Source organism: Oncorhynchus masou, chromosome 6 (genome assembly GCF_036934945.1).
Source record: "Oncorhynchus masou masou isolate Uvic2021 chromosome 6, UVic_Omas_1.1, whole genome shotgun sequence".
NCBI lineage: Eukaryota > Metazoa > Chordata > Actinopteri > Salmoniformes > Salmonidae > Oncorhynchus > Oncorhynchus masou.
Genome location: NC_088217.1, coordinates 49,756,736 through 49,772,564, shown reverse-complemented (window position 1 = coordinate 49,772,564; position 15,829 = coordinate 49,756,736). Strand labels below are relative to the sequence as shown.

The 15,829-nt window shown below is 43.3% G+C and overlaps 1 protein-coding gene across 2 annotated transcripts in view; it reads left to right on the top strand.

Annotated features, from left to right (window-relative positions):
• The window catches only part of si:dkey-264d12.5 (coiled-coil domain-containing protein 30), a 33,642-nt gene extending 17,813 nt beyond the window's left edge, over positions 1–15,829 (top strand). Inside the window, exons 13-21 of one of the 2 annotated variants that reach the window (XM_064968971.1) lie at positions 718–900; positions 1,201–1,316; positions 1,472–1,637; positions 4,104–4,216; positions 4,341–4,482; positions 10,025–10,161; positions 10,381–10,513; positions 15,105–15,166; positions 15,309–15,829. In XM_064968971.1, coding sequence (XP_064825043.1) covers positions 718–900; positions 1,201–1,316; positions 1,472–1,637; positions 4,104–4,216; positions 4,341–4,482; positions 10,025–10,161; positions 10,381–10,513; positions 15,105–15,166; positions 15,309–15,537 — 1,281 coding nt within the window. In that variant the 3' untranslated portion in view covers positions 15,538–15,829. The remainder of the gene's footprint in view (positions 1–717; positions 901–1,200; positions 1,317–1,471; positions 1,638–4,103; positions 4,217–4,340; positions 4,483–10,024; positions 10,162–10,380; positions 10,514–15,104; positions 15,167–15,308) is intronic. The other variant, XM_064968972.1, reaches the window with a different exon arrangement.

The following is a 15,829-nucleotide window of genomic DNA, read 5'->3' as shown; positions in this document are numbered from 1 at the left end:
AATAGATGATCTCCGCATGATTGGTTTCCACCGTGAAGCATGGAGGAGGTGGTGTGATGGATTGGGGGTGCATTGCTGGTGACACTGTCAGTGATTTATTTAGAATTCAAGGCACACTTAACCAGCATGGCTACCACAGCATTCTGCAGCAATACGCCATTCCCATCTGGTTTGTGCTTAGTGGGTTGGCCCTCTGGGCTGTGTAAGGGCTATTTGACCAACAAGGAGAGTGATGGAGTGCTGCATCAGATGACCTGGCCTCCACAGTTACCCGATCTCAACCCAATTAAGATGGTTTCGGATTAGTTTTACCGCAGATGCTCCGCATATGTGGGAACTCCTTCAAGACTGTTGGAAAAGCATTCCTCATGAAGCTGGTTGAGAGAATGCCAAGAGTGTACAAAGCTGTCAAGGCAAAGGGTGGTAAAATGGCATATCAAAATAAATGTTGATTTGTTTAACACCTTTTTCTTTTTTTTGGTTACTACATGATTCCATATGTGTTATTTCATAGTTTTGATGTCTTCACTATTATTCTACAATGTAGAAAATAGTAAAAATAATGAAAAACCCTTGTGTCCAAACTTTTGACTTGTACAGTATGTCAACAATCCTTTCTCCAAAGGACCATTTTATGGATTACATTTTGTGAAAACAAATCATGGTTTCTCTGTATGTAAATGTACTGGTTGTGTGTGTGGTTGTGGTGGTGTTCAGGTGTGTGCTGAGTTGAAGCAGGGCCAGGCTATGGTCAACCATCTGGAGCAGAGGGCTCTGCAGCAGGAGAGTAGGGAGCTGAGGGAGGGGCTTGCCCAGAGCAGTCAGAAAGCCCATAGTTGCAGCCGTCTGCAGGAGGAGCTGAGCGCTGAGAGGGCCAAGCTCAAAGCAATGGAGGTAGAGGTGAGACACCATGCAGGAGTGCAGTGTCATTCATAGTCTCAAGCCAGGGGTGGCCAATCCATTTCCGCAGAGGAACAGTGAAATTTGTTCCAATCAACTTTGTTCCAGTTCATTAAACTAATTTAAATTCCACGCCGATTAGTTGAGTCAGTTGCATTACTGTGGATACGATTGGCACCCATAGAGAGAGAAATAAAATCTGCTGTTCTGAGCTCTCTGACCAAGCCAAACAGAGTAATAGTAGTAGTACTTTTCACACAAGGTAAATGACCTCTTCCCTCCGCTGCCTCTATGACTCAGATGCAGGGTCTGCAGCAGCAGCTGAACGTGGAAAGAAACCGCAACACAGAGTCTGGCCAGCAAGAGGAGGCAGCAAGATACACGGCCCTTAGGACTCAGGACAACCAGCTCCATAGGTACCTTCTCCTACTAAAGGCCCCTCTGCTGCTTCAGTTAAACGATTTAAACCAGCAACCAGATGTGTGATGGTCAGTTATGGTCTTGTAGGGCTTTGCTTGTGCAGTTGTAGATATGTGGTCCTGGTCTAAAAGTGTGTGTGTGGTTCATTCAGGAGGATGTGGGAGCAGAAGGAGGAGGAGCTGCAGGATGAGGGGTGTTCCCTGCGAGAGGTGGAAGCCTCCCTGAACTGCACTAACTCAGAGCTGAGCCTCCGATTTAAAGGCCAGCAGACACAGCTAGATGTCCTACAGAGTCAGACAGGCACTGCCAGCCAGGAGGTGAGTGACCTGGCATCCTCTGACTATGGGGCATGGCACTCTCTCTTCATTTCAAGAGAAAGCTGTCAAATAACTAAATGTATAGTGCGGCCCTTGATAAAGATTAGCAACAATGATTGTATAAAATAAATAATACAAATACTGAGCTATATTCTATGCCAAAATAGGATATTTACATTGGGGCAAAAAAGTATTTAGTCAGCCACCAATTGTGCAAGCTCTCCCACTTAAAAAGATGAGAGAGGCCTGTAATTCTCATCATAGGTACACTTCAACTATGACAGACAAATGAAGGAAAAAAATCCAGAAAATCACATTGTAGGATTTTTAATGAATTTATTTGCAAATTATGGTGGAAAATAAGTATTTGGTCACCTACAAACAAGCAAGATTTCTGGCTCTCACAGACCTGTAACTTCTTCTTTAAGGGGCTCCTCTGTCCTCCACTCGTTACCTGTATTAATGGCACCTGTTTGAACGTGTTATCAGTATAAAAGACACCTGTCCACAACCTCAAACAGTCACACTCCAAACTCCAATATGGGCAAGACCAAAGAGCTGTCAAAGGACACCAGAAACAAAATTGTAGACCTGCACCAGGCTGGGAAGTCTTAATCTGCAATAGGTAAGCAGCTTGGTTTGAAGAAATCAACTGTGGGAGCAATTATTGGGAAATGGAAGACATGCAAAACTACTGATAATCTCCCTCGATCTGGGGCTCCACGCAAGATCTCACCCCGTGGGGTCAAAATGATCACAAGAACGGTGAGCAAAAATCCCAGAACCACACGGGGGGACCTAGTGAATGACCTGCAGAAAGCTGGGACCAAAGTAACAAAGCCTACCATCAGTAACACACTACGCCACCAGGGACTCAAATCCTGCAGTGCCAGACGTGTCCCCCTGCTTAAGCCAGTACATGTCCAGGCCCGTCTGAAGTTTTCTAGAGAGCATTTGGATGATCCAGAAGAAGATTGGGAGAATGTCAGATGAAACCAAAATAGAACTTTTTGGTAAAAACTCAACTCGTTGTGTTTGAAGGACAAAGAATGCTGAATTGCATCCAAAGAACACCATACCTACTGTGAAGCATGGGGGTGGAAACATCATGCTTTGGGGCTGTTTTTCTGCAAAGGGACCAGGACGACTGATCCGTGTAAAGGAAAGAATGAATGGGGCCATGTATCATGAGATTTTGAGTGAAAACCTCCTTCCATCAGCAAGGGCATTGAAGATGAAACGTGGCTGGGTCTTTCAGCATGACAATGATCCCAAACACACTGCCCGGGCAACGAAGGAGTGGTTTTGTAAGATGCATTTCAAGGTCCTGGAGTGGCCTAGCCAGTCTCCAGATCTCAACCCCATAGAAAATCTTTGGAGGGAGTTGAAAGTCCATGATGCTCTGCAACAGCCCCAAAACATCACTGCTCTGGAGGAGATCTGCATGGAGGAATGGGCCAAAATACCAGCAACAGTGTGTGAACCTTGTGAATGAAGACTTACAGAAAATGTTTGACCTCTGTCATTGCCAACAAAGGGTATATAACAAAATATTGAGAAACTTTTGTTATTGACCAAATACTTATTTTCCACCATAATTTGCAAATAAATTCATTAAAAATCCTACAATGTGATTTTCTGGATTTTTTTTTCTTCTCATTTTGTCTTTCATAGTTGAAGTGTACCTATGATGAAAATTACAGGCCTCTCATCTTTTTAAGTGGGAGACCTTGCACAATTGGTGGCTGACTAAATACTTTTTTGCCCCACTGTATATTATTTTAAACTAATATAATTGCTGAGAGGAAGACATTTTGTTAATAGTAATAAATGTTTTCCAAAAAGGTAGAGGTCAAAATTATTGACAACCCTGAAGATTCTTTCAAATAAAGTAGTCAAAAGTTTTTGATTTGCTCCCATATTCCTAGCACACAATGACTACATCAAGCTTGTGACTCTGCAAACTTGTTTAACGCATTTGCAGTTGGTTTCAGATTATTTTGTGCCCAAACAAAATTTATGGTAAATAATGTATTGTATCATTTTGGAGTCACTTTTATTCTAAATATGTCTCTAAACACTTCTACATTGTGGATGCTACCATGATTACGAATAATAATGAGTGAGAAAGTTATAGCGGGTCAAATGTCATACCCCCAAGACATGCTAACCTCCCCTGTTATTATTCATGGTAAGAGGCTCTTATATAAAACTAGTATTAGTATAAAATATACACATTTCTACAACAATTTTAGCATACAACACAGTTCAGTATTTGAATTATTTATTTTATACCGTCATTATTGTTCATCTTCATCATGCGTGTCAATAATTTCAGACCCCACTGTATATGTGTTTCAGTCAGAATTGTATGGTATTGGAACAAATGTAAACTGAGACCCTCATCTAGCCTATGTAGATGTTGATAATGTCTTTCTGTCTGCCTGCCTGTCTGACTGACCACAGATTCCTGCTGATTATGTAAAGCTGAAGGAATGCCTGGAGGCCAGGCAGGAGGATTGTGAGAAACTAACAGAGGAGCTCATGGAAGTTCTCACGTGCCTTGATTTACAGAAAAGGTAAAGATCCTAGAGAACATTCTCAAAGCAAAACCAGGGACTTAGCCTAGATACTGTAGTCACACTTTCACTCTCTCCTGGTGCTCAACAACGCTGTGTGGTTTGGTTTCCTCTGCTCCCACAGCAAGAACGCCGAGAAGCGATCTCAGCACAAAGCCAAAATGCGGCGAGCCAAACAGATTTATTTGAAGGAGACAGGATGTCGTGATGAGAGGATTCAAAGCCTTGAGAGAGACCTGGCTCTTGCCTTAACCTCATCAGCCAGGGTAAGAGGTCAGACCCACCAGCCAGCTTGTCAGCCTGCACAATAGGGGTCCGCTCCCTTGCCTGGCACAACAATAGCTACCACCTGTTGTGTGCCTGACAACTTTGAGCCAATCAGAGAGCACAAACTTCTGCGAGAGGGAAAGGAGTGACAACAAGAAGGAAAAAAAGAGGGCACTTTTCCTGCACAGACCCTTTCATGTTCAAAACAGTTGACCAAAATAATAATTTTGACAATTTTTGTTTTTGCTGTTGCAAGTCTTGCATCGAGCTAAGGGAGTTTTGCGCTTGAAGGATACATTTTTTTTTGCTTAAGTTTGACAATATACAGTAATTAGCTAAGCCAATCACACTTCATAAAACAAATGGGAAAGCTTCCTCCATGCTAGCTATCAAGCCACTGTAGGTAGTAACCAATGGGGTTTATATACATCATTGGTCGTAAGAAATCAGAGTGAATTTTGGCTGCATTGATTATTCATTAAAATCAATTTAATTAGAATTTTCATAATCGAGTACTTGTCAAGATTGAATGTTAGCTCATTTTGCGTCCTCATAGCCACTGGCTCTCTTTGTTATATTTTTGGTCTCGTCTCCCTCGCTCTTTCTGTGCTCTGCACCTACCCCCCACAACACATACAAACCAAGCTCTACCCGCTGCCACTCACAACAAGCAGTTCCAACTCTTATGTGAATGCTAACGCTTGCATCCGAGTGCTTATACTACGTGGGGGGGGGAAAAAGTTTATTGATTCAAATAAGTGGGCGAGGCTACATAAAGTGGAAAAGCAACTCGTTCTCATTCTGAGCTCTAATTAAGCATCTTATCCAGGTAGGCCACTTGATTTCAACGTACAGTATATCCAAAGTGGACAGGCTAACATGCTGTTCGGACAGGTGCAGACAGACAGGAGGGTGTGTTCGCTTGCTAGCTAGCTACATTAGATCCATGTTGGCAGTGGCAAGACTTGAACTATAGATATTAGCAGGCTGCTTACACAAGGAAGTGGACTTGTGCTTGAGAGATTGAGACCCGTGTTCATTTTCTATAGCGTAATGCATTCACTTGCTACAAAAGCTTATTCACGATTAGTAGATGTGCATTGGAATGGGGTGGTAGGTAGCCTAGTGGTTCGAGCGTTGGATTAGTAACCGAAAGGTTGCAAGATCGAATCCCCAAGCTGACAAGGTGAAAATCTGTTGTTCTACCCCCACTGTTCCTAGGCCGTCATTGAAAATATGAATTTGTTCTTAACTGACTTGTCCAGTTAAATAAAGGTAAATAAAATCAAATGCTCAAACTCTGTTGGTTCGTGGGCAGGAGTTCAAGCAGTTCATTCTAGATATGCCAGCTAAACCTGATGTGATTTGTGTGCACGAAACATGGCTCAAACTGACTGTGGAGTGTTATCATACAAGGATACGTAGTGGTTCGTAGGGACAGAGATGTGGGGAGAAATGGCCAAGTGATGAAAAATCTGATAGAGATGAAAGATCTGGGCTGTGTTTCAAACTCAAAGGTCGACAGCCTTAACCCTTAACCCTCATCCATATGCTCTTGGGGGAATCCCCGCGTCCATATTTGTCATTGGTCCAAATGATTAGCCAAGCAAGGGAAGTTTGCAACGTAAGCCCCTCAGCCCTAGTTTTTAATGGAGTTTGAGAGTATACAATTATGTTCACTTCGGGGCCTGAAACGCCCCATAATTAAATTTGTGATAATTGTACATCTGCTAAGAAAAGTCAGCGAGAACATCAATGTCAATATGGAGTCAACATATTGAACATTTTACTTACTAGGTAAGTAAAAACGAACGTAAATAGTTAGAAATTGTGCTACTAATGCACAAACATGTCTCATAAAAGTAATTATGTTATTTGTTTGGATAGTTTTTGGAAATTGTGGAAATAAAACATTTTCCTTATTCAGAAGTAGCTAGGCAGGCTAAAGTTATTTAGCTAATTAATTTGATAGCTATCATACAGTAGGCATATATTAATTATTATATAGTTAATATAAGTAGACATGTAATCATAACTGACTGTAGCGCATAGTGGGATTACTTTCAAGAGCTGAGTGAGGTGATGGCTCGGGTGGATATGAGAGGGGATATGGATAGTATGAATAACTGGGTGAGAACAGCGTTAGTGGGGGCAGCTACTGAGGTTATACTTAAGAGTTCAGGGAGGAGGAAAACAGTCCCATGGTGGACGGAGGAGTGTGGGACAATGGTGAGGAGTCGGAACAGGGCATTTAGAGTACTAAAAAGGACGTATAACTTCCATCTGATTCAGTATAAGCAGGCTCAGGCCCTGGTGAAGAGAACTATCCGTCAGGCAAAGAGGTTATGTTGGCGTCGGTTCTGTGACACCATTGGAAGGACGACACCCATGGGAGAAGTGTGGGGGATGATTAAGAGGATGAGTGGGGTCAGAAGGGAGTGGGATTATCCAGTGTTGACGACTGGCAGTAACAGATGAGGAGAAGGCAGAGATGATGGCCAAAGCATTTGTCCAAGTGCATAGCTCAGCATATTTGTCAGAGGAGTGGCAGAGGGGGAGAGAGAGAACGTGAGAGGAGCATCCTGGAGTGCTGGATGGGAGGGAGGATGCAAATGATGCGTTGAATGCACAATTTACCATGGTAGAGGTGAAAAGGGCAATAGGTAAGGCTGGGTTAACTTCACCTGGGGAAGATGAGGTGTGCTATGTTATGTTGACCCAGCTTAGTGATGAGGCCCTGGATAAGGTGTTGGTGTTGTACAACAGAGTGTGGGAGGTGGGGAAACTACCAGGCAGTTAGGAGGCAGTAGTGGTACCAATCCGGAAGCCAGGGAAGGACCCAATGAGGCCAACAAGGTATCAGCCAATAGCTTTAACATCACATGTATGTAAGATTATGGAATATCACCACATCAGAGTGGGTTCAGGAAGGGTAGGAGAACTATGGACCCAGTGCTCTGCTTAGAAGCAGAGGCCAGGAGGACTCGGGTGAACAAGGAGACTGTTGTAGCTGTCTTTTTTGATGTGGAGAAGGTGTATATATGATGTGGAGAAGGTGTATGATATGATGTGGAGAAGGTGTATGATATGATGTGGAGAAGGTGTATGATATGATGTGGAGAAGGTGTATGATATGATGCGGAAGGAGGGGTCGTTAATCAAGCTTGATATTATGGCGGTAGGTGGAAGAACGTACAACTGGCTAAATGATTTCCTGTTTGGAAGGTCTATCCAGGTGAGGGTGGGGAAGTCCCTATCAGTCAGCTACCTGGTGGATAACGGTACACCGCAGGGGAGTGTAATTCGTCCTCTGCTGTTCTCAATCATGATCAATTATGTTTACTCTCAGGTATAGCTGGATATTGGGAGGTTGCTATTTGCAGATGATGGGGCCTTATGGAGGAGGGGAAGGAATATGCCTTACATAATCAGAAAGATACAGGATGCAATTGATGAGGTAGTGTGGTGGGCATTAATGTCCCACTGGGGCCACCCATATGTAAAAGTAGTGGCCCCAGCCGACTTGTAAGTCGCTTTGGACAAAAGCGTCTGCTAAATGGGATATATTAATGTGGGGGTTCAGGTTCTCTGTAGAGAACTCAGTGTTCTCTACAAGGAGGAAGATGGGAGATGAGGTATGCTTGAGGTTATATGGGAGAAACTTGGAAACGGTGAAGCCCTCAGGTTCCTTGAGGTATACTTTGACACTAGACTGACCTGGGCAGAACACGTTGAGAGAGTGGTGGGAAAGTGTAAGAAGGTGCTAAATGTGATGCACTGTCTGACGGGGAAGGAGTGGGGGGCTGGGCGTTCCTCATTGAGGACCATGTATGTTGCATTGATCCGATCTGTAGTAGACGATGGCAGTATAGCATCTGGTTCAGCAGCCTGGACCTCATTGGAAAGGCTAGATGTCATACAGGGGCAAGGACTCAGGATATGTAGTGGAGTGTTTCGGACCTCCCCAGTGGCTGCGCTACAGGTGGAGATGGGGGATATGCCATTTCAGATTAGGAGACAGCAGCTGGCACTGAATTATTGGATCAACCTACAGGGACAAGGGATGTCTCATCATGTGAAATTGATTTCATTGGCTATCCGGGCTATCTGCATTGTGTTACACCCCACCACCTGCCAACCCCTCTTACGCTACTGCTACTCTCTGTTCATCATATATGCATTGTCACTTTAACCATATCTACATGTACATACTACCTCAATCAGCCTGACTAACCGGTGTCTGTATGTATTGGTTAGAGCCTATAAGTAAGCATTTCACTGTGAGGTTGTATTCACCTGTTGTATTCGGCGCACGTGACAAACTTTGGTTTGATTTCACAGGCATGCTGGGAACATGAGCGAAGACAGAAAACACGCATTGGGTGAATGGGTAATATCTAGGTGAGGGAGATGGGACTGCATGGAAGGGAGTTTAGTCCAACGGTGGCTATTCCTGTAAATCCACCATGGCTACTCCAGCCTCCAAATCAAATAGTAGTTGATCTAGAAGTGTTGGGGAGACTACAGAAATTTAGGGAGGGTGTTGATCCATCTGATTTGTTTAAGAGACGTCTGGATACTGTGTATCAGGATTTTGTGGTCATTTACACAATGGTTCAAAAGATCCAAGGACAAGACGTACTGGGTCAGGATTTGTAGTGCAGGAACATGGGGTGGCAGTCAGGAAACGTATTACAGATCATCTGGCTGTATATACGGCAGAGCTGATGGCCATTCTGTTGGCCTTGCAGAGGGTGAAGGATGTAGTTACTTGCTCTAATTCATGTGCCGTGTTGATGAGTCTCCAGTCCTTTAGGTCACGTAGCAGACAAGACCTGCTGTATGAGGTGCTGCAAACCCATGGCAGGATTAGACGGATGGGCATACAGACAAGTTTTACTTGGGTCCCTGTCCATGTGGGAGTGGAGGGGAACGAGGCAGCTGATATACTGGCTAAACAAGCACTTAGTAGTGAGGATGTTGTAGTTTTAATGATCGAGGCAGAGGTAAAAAGCCTGATATGGACAGTGATGTTGCAGAGATAGCAGGAGCAGTGGAATAGAGATACTAAGAGCAGGCATTTATTTCAAGTACAGAGGAAAGTTGGGGAGGACGGCAGGAAGGGACATAAGAGAGGAGGCCATTTTTTACAAGATTAAGGGTGGGACACAGTTGTGGCTATCGAGCTAAAGTATGAGCCAGGACGTTATACAAATTCTAGCTAGCTAGCAACATTAGCACAGCAGAGCTAGTTTTGGCTATCTAACAGAACATGGACATACCAATGGGAACAAAGCAAGCAACGCTACAACCCATTCTGGCCTGGAGTATTTTTAACCAGGCTGACGGCCGATGTACTGTGCTATTTGAACACACACAAAAATGACTGCCGACATGCTGGGCAGAGGTACCACGGCCAACAGTCTTGGTGGTCTGTCCAAGCCCTAAATCTGCTGCTCCCTCATGCCACACACTCTGGACAATGCCAATTGATGCCATACATGCAAAACAGAACTAAGGAACTTTCTCTGTTTTCTCTAGGAGAAAGAGTTGATAGTGAACATGAATGAGGAAAATGGGAAACTGCTGGCAGAGAAGAGGGATCTGCTCGGAAAACTGAATGATGTGGAGGAGAAAACAAACAAGAGTGTGCTTGTTGCCACTACCACTCAATGCAGGTATTCAGAACACCCCTCCCCCCACTAACACCACTCAATACAGTACTGAACCCCAGCAATGGTACTAAACACAGGTACTACTAATCACTTCCGATTTAGCACAGTAATGAGAGTACAGCTCCACCATTTAGCACAGCTACTGAACCTCCTGTCGTGTTAAGTGTTGGATGTCTCTGGGGAGTGTCTAAGTGTGCTGTTTCCTATCGTTTCATTCTCCAGTGTGGATTTCCTGGAGAAGGAAAGCGAGCACTTACAGGACACCATAGTGGAGATGTCCGGTCTGATTCCTAACGGAGCAGCATTGCAGCACGCACTAAAGAATCTCCATAAAGCACGCAGCGCTAATGTACAGGTACATTGGGTGGCGTAGATTATTATTTATTTTTCTACCTTGTCAGCTCGGGGATTCGATCTAGCAACCTTTCAGTTATTGGCCCAACACTCTAACCACTAGGCTACCTGCCACCCAGAAATGTGAATTGTTGTTTAAGTTGTCAAAGTATCCAACTATTTAGATTTCCCAGAGTTTGTGTTCTTGGAAAGCCAGTCATAATTGGACTTCATACTTAGCGGCGTTAAAGTTGCAATCTGCAGTTCAAACAATAACAAAGTGGCTCACCTTGCCACTTATTTGGTAAAAAGCTCAGGGATGTAACCACTCATTCATAGACAAAGCTGTGGATGCAAGGTCTGGCCATACATTGTACATGTGGTTGTATTGTGTTTGAAATGATCAAATAAATCAACAACAAAAAAGCTACCAAAATTACATTTTAATTAACCATGTTTTCAGGTTATACATTCTTCATCATCAGAGGAGTAAAACAATGTTGTTTTGGTTTCTGATGGGGTCAGACAATGCAGCTAAGCTCATGAGGAATTTACAAGTTGTATTCTTCAAGAATCAATAGGGCATATATCATGAATTTAAAATAATAAAAAAATGGATAGAGCAATAACAGATTCCCTTTATAGGGGCAATTTAGCTGCTTGTTAAAGTGCAATTCCACCACTTTACAATGTCATATTCATTATCTCCAGCACGATACCAGTATCTACATACAGTGGAAGTCGGAAGTTTACATACACTTAGATTAGTCATTAACTCCTTTTTCAACCACTCCACAAATGTCTTGTTTACAAACTATGGTTTTGGCAAGTTGGTTAGGACATCTACTTTGTGCATGACACAAGTAATTTTTCCAACAATTGATTACAGGCAGATTATTTCACTTATAATTCACTATATCACAATTCCAGTAGGTCAGAAGTTTATATACACTAAGTTGACTGTGCCCTTAAACAGCTTGGAAAATTCTAGAAAATGTCATGGCTTTAGAAGCTTCTGATAGGCTAATTGACATCATTTGAGTCAATTGGAGGTGTACCTGTGGATGTATTTCAAGGCCTACCTTCAAACTCAGTGCCTCTTTGCTTGACATCATGGGAAAATCAAACGAAATCCGGCCAAGACCTCAAAAAAAATGTTTGACCTCCACAAGTCTGGTTCATCCTTGGGAGCAATTTCCAAACGCCTGAAGGTACCACGTTCATCTGTACAAACAATAGTACGCAAGTATAAACACCATGGGACCACGCAGCTGTCATACCACTCAGGAAGGAGACGCGTTCTGTCTCCTACAGATGAACGTACTTTGGTGCGAAAAGTGCAAAACAATCTCAGAACAACAGCAAAGGACCCTGTGAAGATGCTGGAGGAAACAGGTACAAAAGTATCTATATCCACAGTAAAATTAGTCCTATATCGACGTATCCTGAAAGGCCACTCAGCAAGGAAGATGCCACTGCTCCAAAACCACCATTAAAAAAAGCCAGACTACGGTTTGCAACTGCACATGGGGACAAAGATTGTACTTTTTGAGAAATGTCCTCTTGTCTGATGAAACAAAAATAGAACTGTTTGGCCATAATGACCATCGTTATGTCTGGAGGAAAAAGGGGGATACTTGCAAGCCGAAGAACATGGCATCATCATCATGTTGTGGGGGTGAATTGCTGCAGTAGGGACTGGTGCACTTCACGAAATAGATGGCATCATGAGGTAGGAAAATTGTGTGGATGTATTGAAGCAACATCTCAAGACATCAGTCAGGAAGTTAAAGCTTGGTTGCAAATGGGTCTTCCAAATGGACAATGACTCCAATCATACTTCCAAAGTTTTGGCAAAATGGCTTAAGGACAACAAGAAATTGTTTGCGAGCAAGAGGCATACAAACCTGACTCAGTTACACCTGCTCTGTCAGGAGGAATGGGCCAAAATAAACCAAACATATGGTGGGAAGCTTGTGGAAGGCTACCCAAAACGTTTGACCCAAGTTAAACAATTTAAAGGCAATGCTACCAAATACTAATTGAGTGTATATAAACTTCTGACCCACTGGGAATGTGATGAAAGAAATAAAAGCTGAAATAACTCATTCTCTCTACTATTATTCTGACATTTCACATTCTTAAAATAAAGTGGTGATCCTAACTGACCTAAGACAGGGAATATTTACTCTGATTAAATGTCAGGAATTGTGAAAAACTGAGTTTTTAAATGTATTTGGCTAAGGTGTATGTTAACTTCCGACTTCAACTGTATGTGAAAACAGCACGTTTCTATCAAATCAAAGTTATTGCGAACGTAGCGAAATGCTTGTGTTCCTAGCTCCAACAGTGCAGTAGTATTTAACAGTGCAGTAGTATCTAAAAATGATTCACAACAATACACACACACATCTAAAAGGTTAAATGGAACAAAGAAAAATATTAATATTAGATTGAGCAATGTCGGAGTGGCATTGACTAAAATACAGTAGAAATGTAATAGAATACAGTATATACATATGAGATTGGTAAAGCAGGATGTACACATTTAAACATTTATTAAAGTGATTACGGGATTCCAAGTCTATGTATATAGGGCGGCAGCCTCTAAGTTGCAGGGTTGCGTAACCGGGTGGAAACCGGGTAGTGATGGCTATTTAACAATCAGATGTCCTTAAGATGGAAGCTGTTTTCAGTCTCTCGGTCCCAGCTTTGATGCACCTGTACTGACCTTGCCTTCTGGATGATAGTGGGGTGAACAGGCAATGGCTCGCGTGGTTGATGTCCTTGATGATCTTTTTTGGCCTCCATGTGACATCAGGTGCTGTAGGTGTTCTGGAGGGCTGGTAGTTTGCCCCCAGTGATGCATTAATGCTGGCCGACAGGATGCTCTCAATTATGCATCTGTAAATGTTTGAGGGTTTTAGGGGCCAAGGCCAAATTTCTTCAGCCACCTGAGTTTGAAGAGGCACTGTTGTGCCTTCTTCACCACACTGTCTGTGTGGGTGGACCATTTCAGATCGTCAGTGATGTGTACGCTGAGGAACTTGAAGCTTTCCACCTTCTCCACTACTGTCCCGTCGATGTGGATAGGGGCGTGCTCTCTCTGCTGTTTCCTGAAGTCCACAATCAGCTCTTTATGTTTTGTTGACTTTGAGTGAGAGGTTATTTTCCTAGCTTCACTTTCCCAGGGCCCTCACCTCCTCGTCATTGTTGGTAATCAGGCCTACTACTGTTGTGTCGTCTGCAAACTTGATGATTGAGTTGGATGCTTGCGTGGGCATGCAGTCATGGGTGAACAGGGAGTACAGGAGGGGGTTGAGCACACACCCTTGTGGGGCCCCTGTGTTGCGGATCAGCGTTGTAGAGGTGTTGTTTCCTACCTTCACCACCTGGGGGCAGCCCGTCAGGATGTCCAGGACCCAGTTGCATAGGGCAGGTTTCAGACCCAGGGCCCCAAGCTTAATTATCAATTATTGTGTTGAATGCTGAGCTATAGTCAAGGAACAGCATTCTCACGTAGGTATTCCTCTTGTCCAGATTGGATAGGGTAGTGTGCAGTGCGTTGGCGATTGCATCATCTGTGGATCTATTGGTGCGGTAAGCAAATTGAAGTGTGTCTAGGGTATCAGGTTAAATAGAGGTGATATGATCCTTAACTAGCCTCTCAAAGCACTTCATGATGACGGAAGTGAGTGCTACGGGGCGATAGTCCTTTAGTTCAGTTACCTTTGTTCCTGTACCCAAGAAAGCAATGGTGGACATCTTGAACACTCCAGCCAGCTGGCCTGCTCATGCTCTGAGTACGCGGCTACGGATGCCATCTGGGCTGGCAGCCTTGCGAGGGTTAACATGCTTAAATGTCTTACTCATGTCGGCCACAAAGAAAGAGAGCCCACAGTTCTTGGTAGCGGGCTGCATCGGTGGCACGGTGTTATCCTCAAAGTGGGCGAAGGTGTTTCGAGAAGTTGAATAGCAGTTGGCCAATGTTTTACCAGCGCGAGTACGACATACAGTCAATGTGTTGGTTGAACTTCGGTACCGTTTTCCTCATATTTGCTTTGTTAAAAAGAGAAGAAAAGTTCCAAAATTGCTTCTGAGAAATCACAGGGTAGGGTTAAAAGTAAGAAAAACTGTGATTTTCAAAACCTGCATTGAGTTTCTAGCAAAAGGGAGGTTATTTTCTTATTCCCCACGTCACTGTGAATCGCATAGAAATGCACCGTTTTCACACATGTAGACACGGGTATTGTGCTGGAGATAATGACAGAGGTTGTTGAATTATGATGGAATCGCACTTTAAGGTAGTCAACAAACAACTCCAGTTGTGTGTTCAACATTCTCATGTTTCCACATGTTTTCATGAGCCTAGACTTACCCTGGATGCATTCTTGCTATATGGAATTTATTTGATGATTTAATCTATGTCCCGAAACACAGCACTGCACAGAACAGAGTGAGTTTAATTGATTGTGTGTGTATGATGATGGATAAAGTTGTGGCTGGAGAGTGCTAGCTCGGTGTGCAGGATATGGTTCAAAGTGAGGTTGACTTGGAAGTGGGATTTTGCCTCACCATAACATGCCACGTTTCTTTCTTTAAAAAAAAATCAGGAATCGAAGAAAATGTCTCATTTTGAGAGCATACTGCTAACGTCTAGCCTTCTGGAAACCAGGTAGAGAAACTTCAGTTTTTTTCCAAACCGCCATTGTCATGAAAGGATACTGTGTTCACATTAACAGAGCATCTTACATGCAATCTTTGTTGCACTTTCCTCAAAGTAAGACACTGTATTGAATGTTTTCTGTGGTCAACAGAGTTCTGCCTGGAGCATTTGACATGAGAAGCCATTTGGACAACATCTATAGGTGCAAGGCCAGTCACACAGAGGAAGCCACCTCTCCACGCTCTTCACTCACCTCTTCACGCTCTACCCTGACCACGCAGCCTGTGGAGATGGGCTATCTGAACCTGACCTCATCCCCAGGGGTGTGGGACAGCAATCTGAACCTGACCCCCCTGACCAGGGCTGACCACAACCTCTGACGCACTGAGCTGTGAGGACAGACAGGCAGATACAGCCAAACTTAAGAAGGGAATGCTGCAATGAATAATACCATGACAGGACTAGTTGTTTTATTTTTAAATTACATATATTCTATGCATTGTGGTTTAAGTCTATTTAAAGTTCATTTTGTGTCATGATATAACTTTTGATATTTTCACATTGTCAGTATTTAAAGGGGCAATCAGCAGTCGCTATGTCCACGTTTGGACTTAAATGAATGACATGTATCCATTGATTCTTCAAGAATATAACAAATGTGTCTTGAGCTCA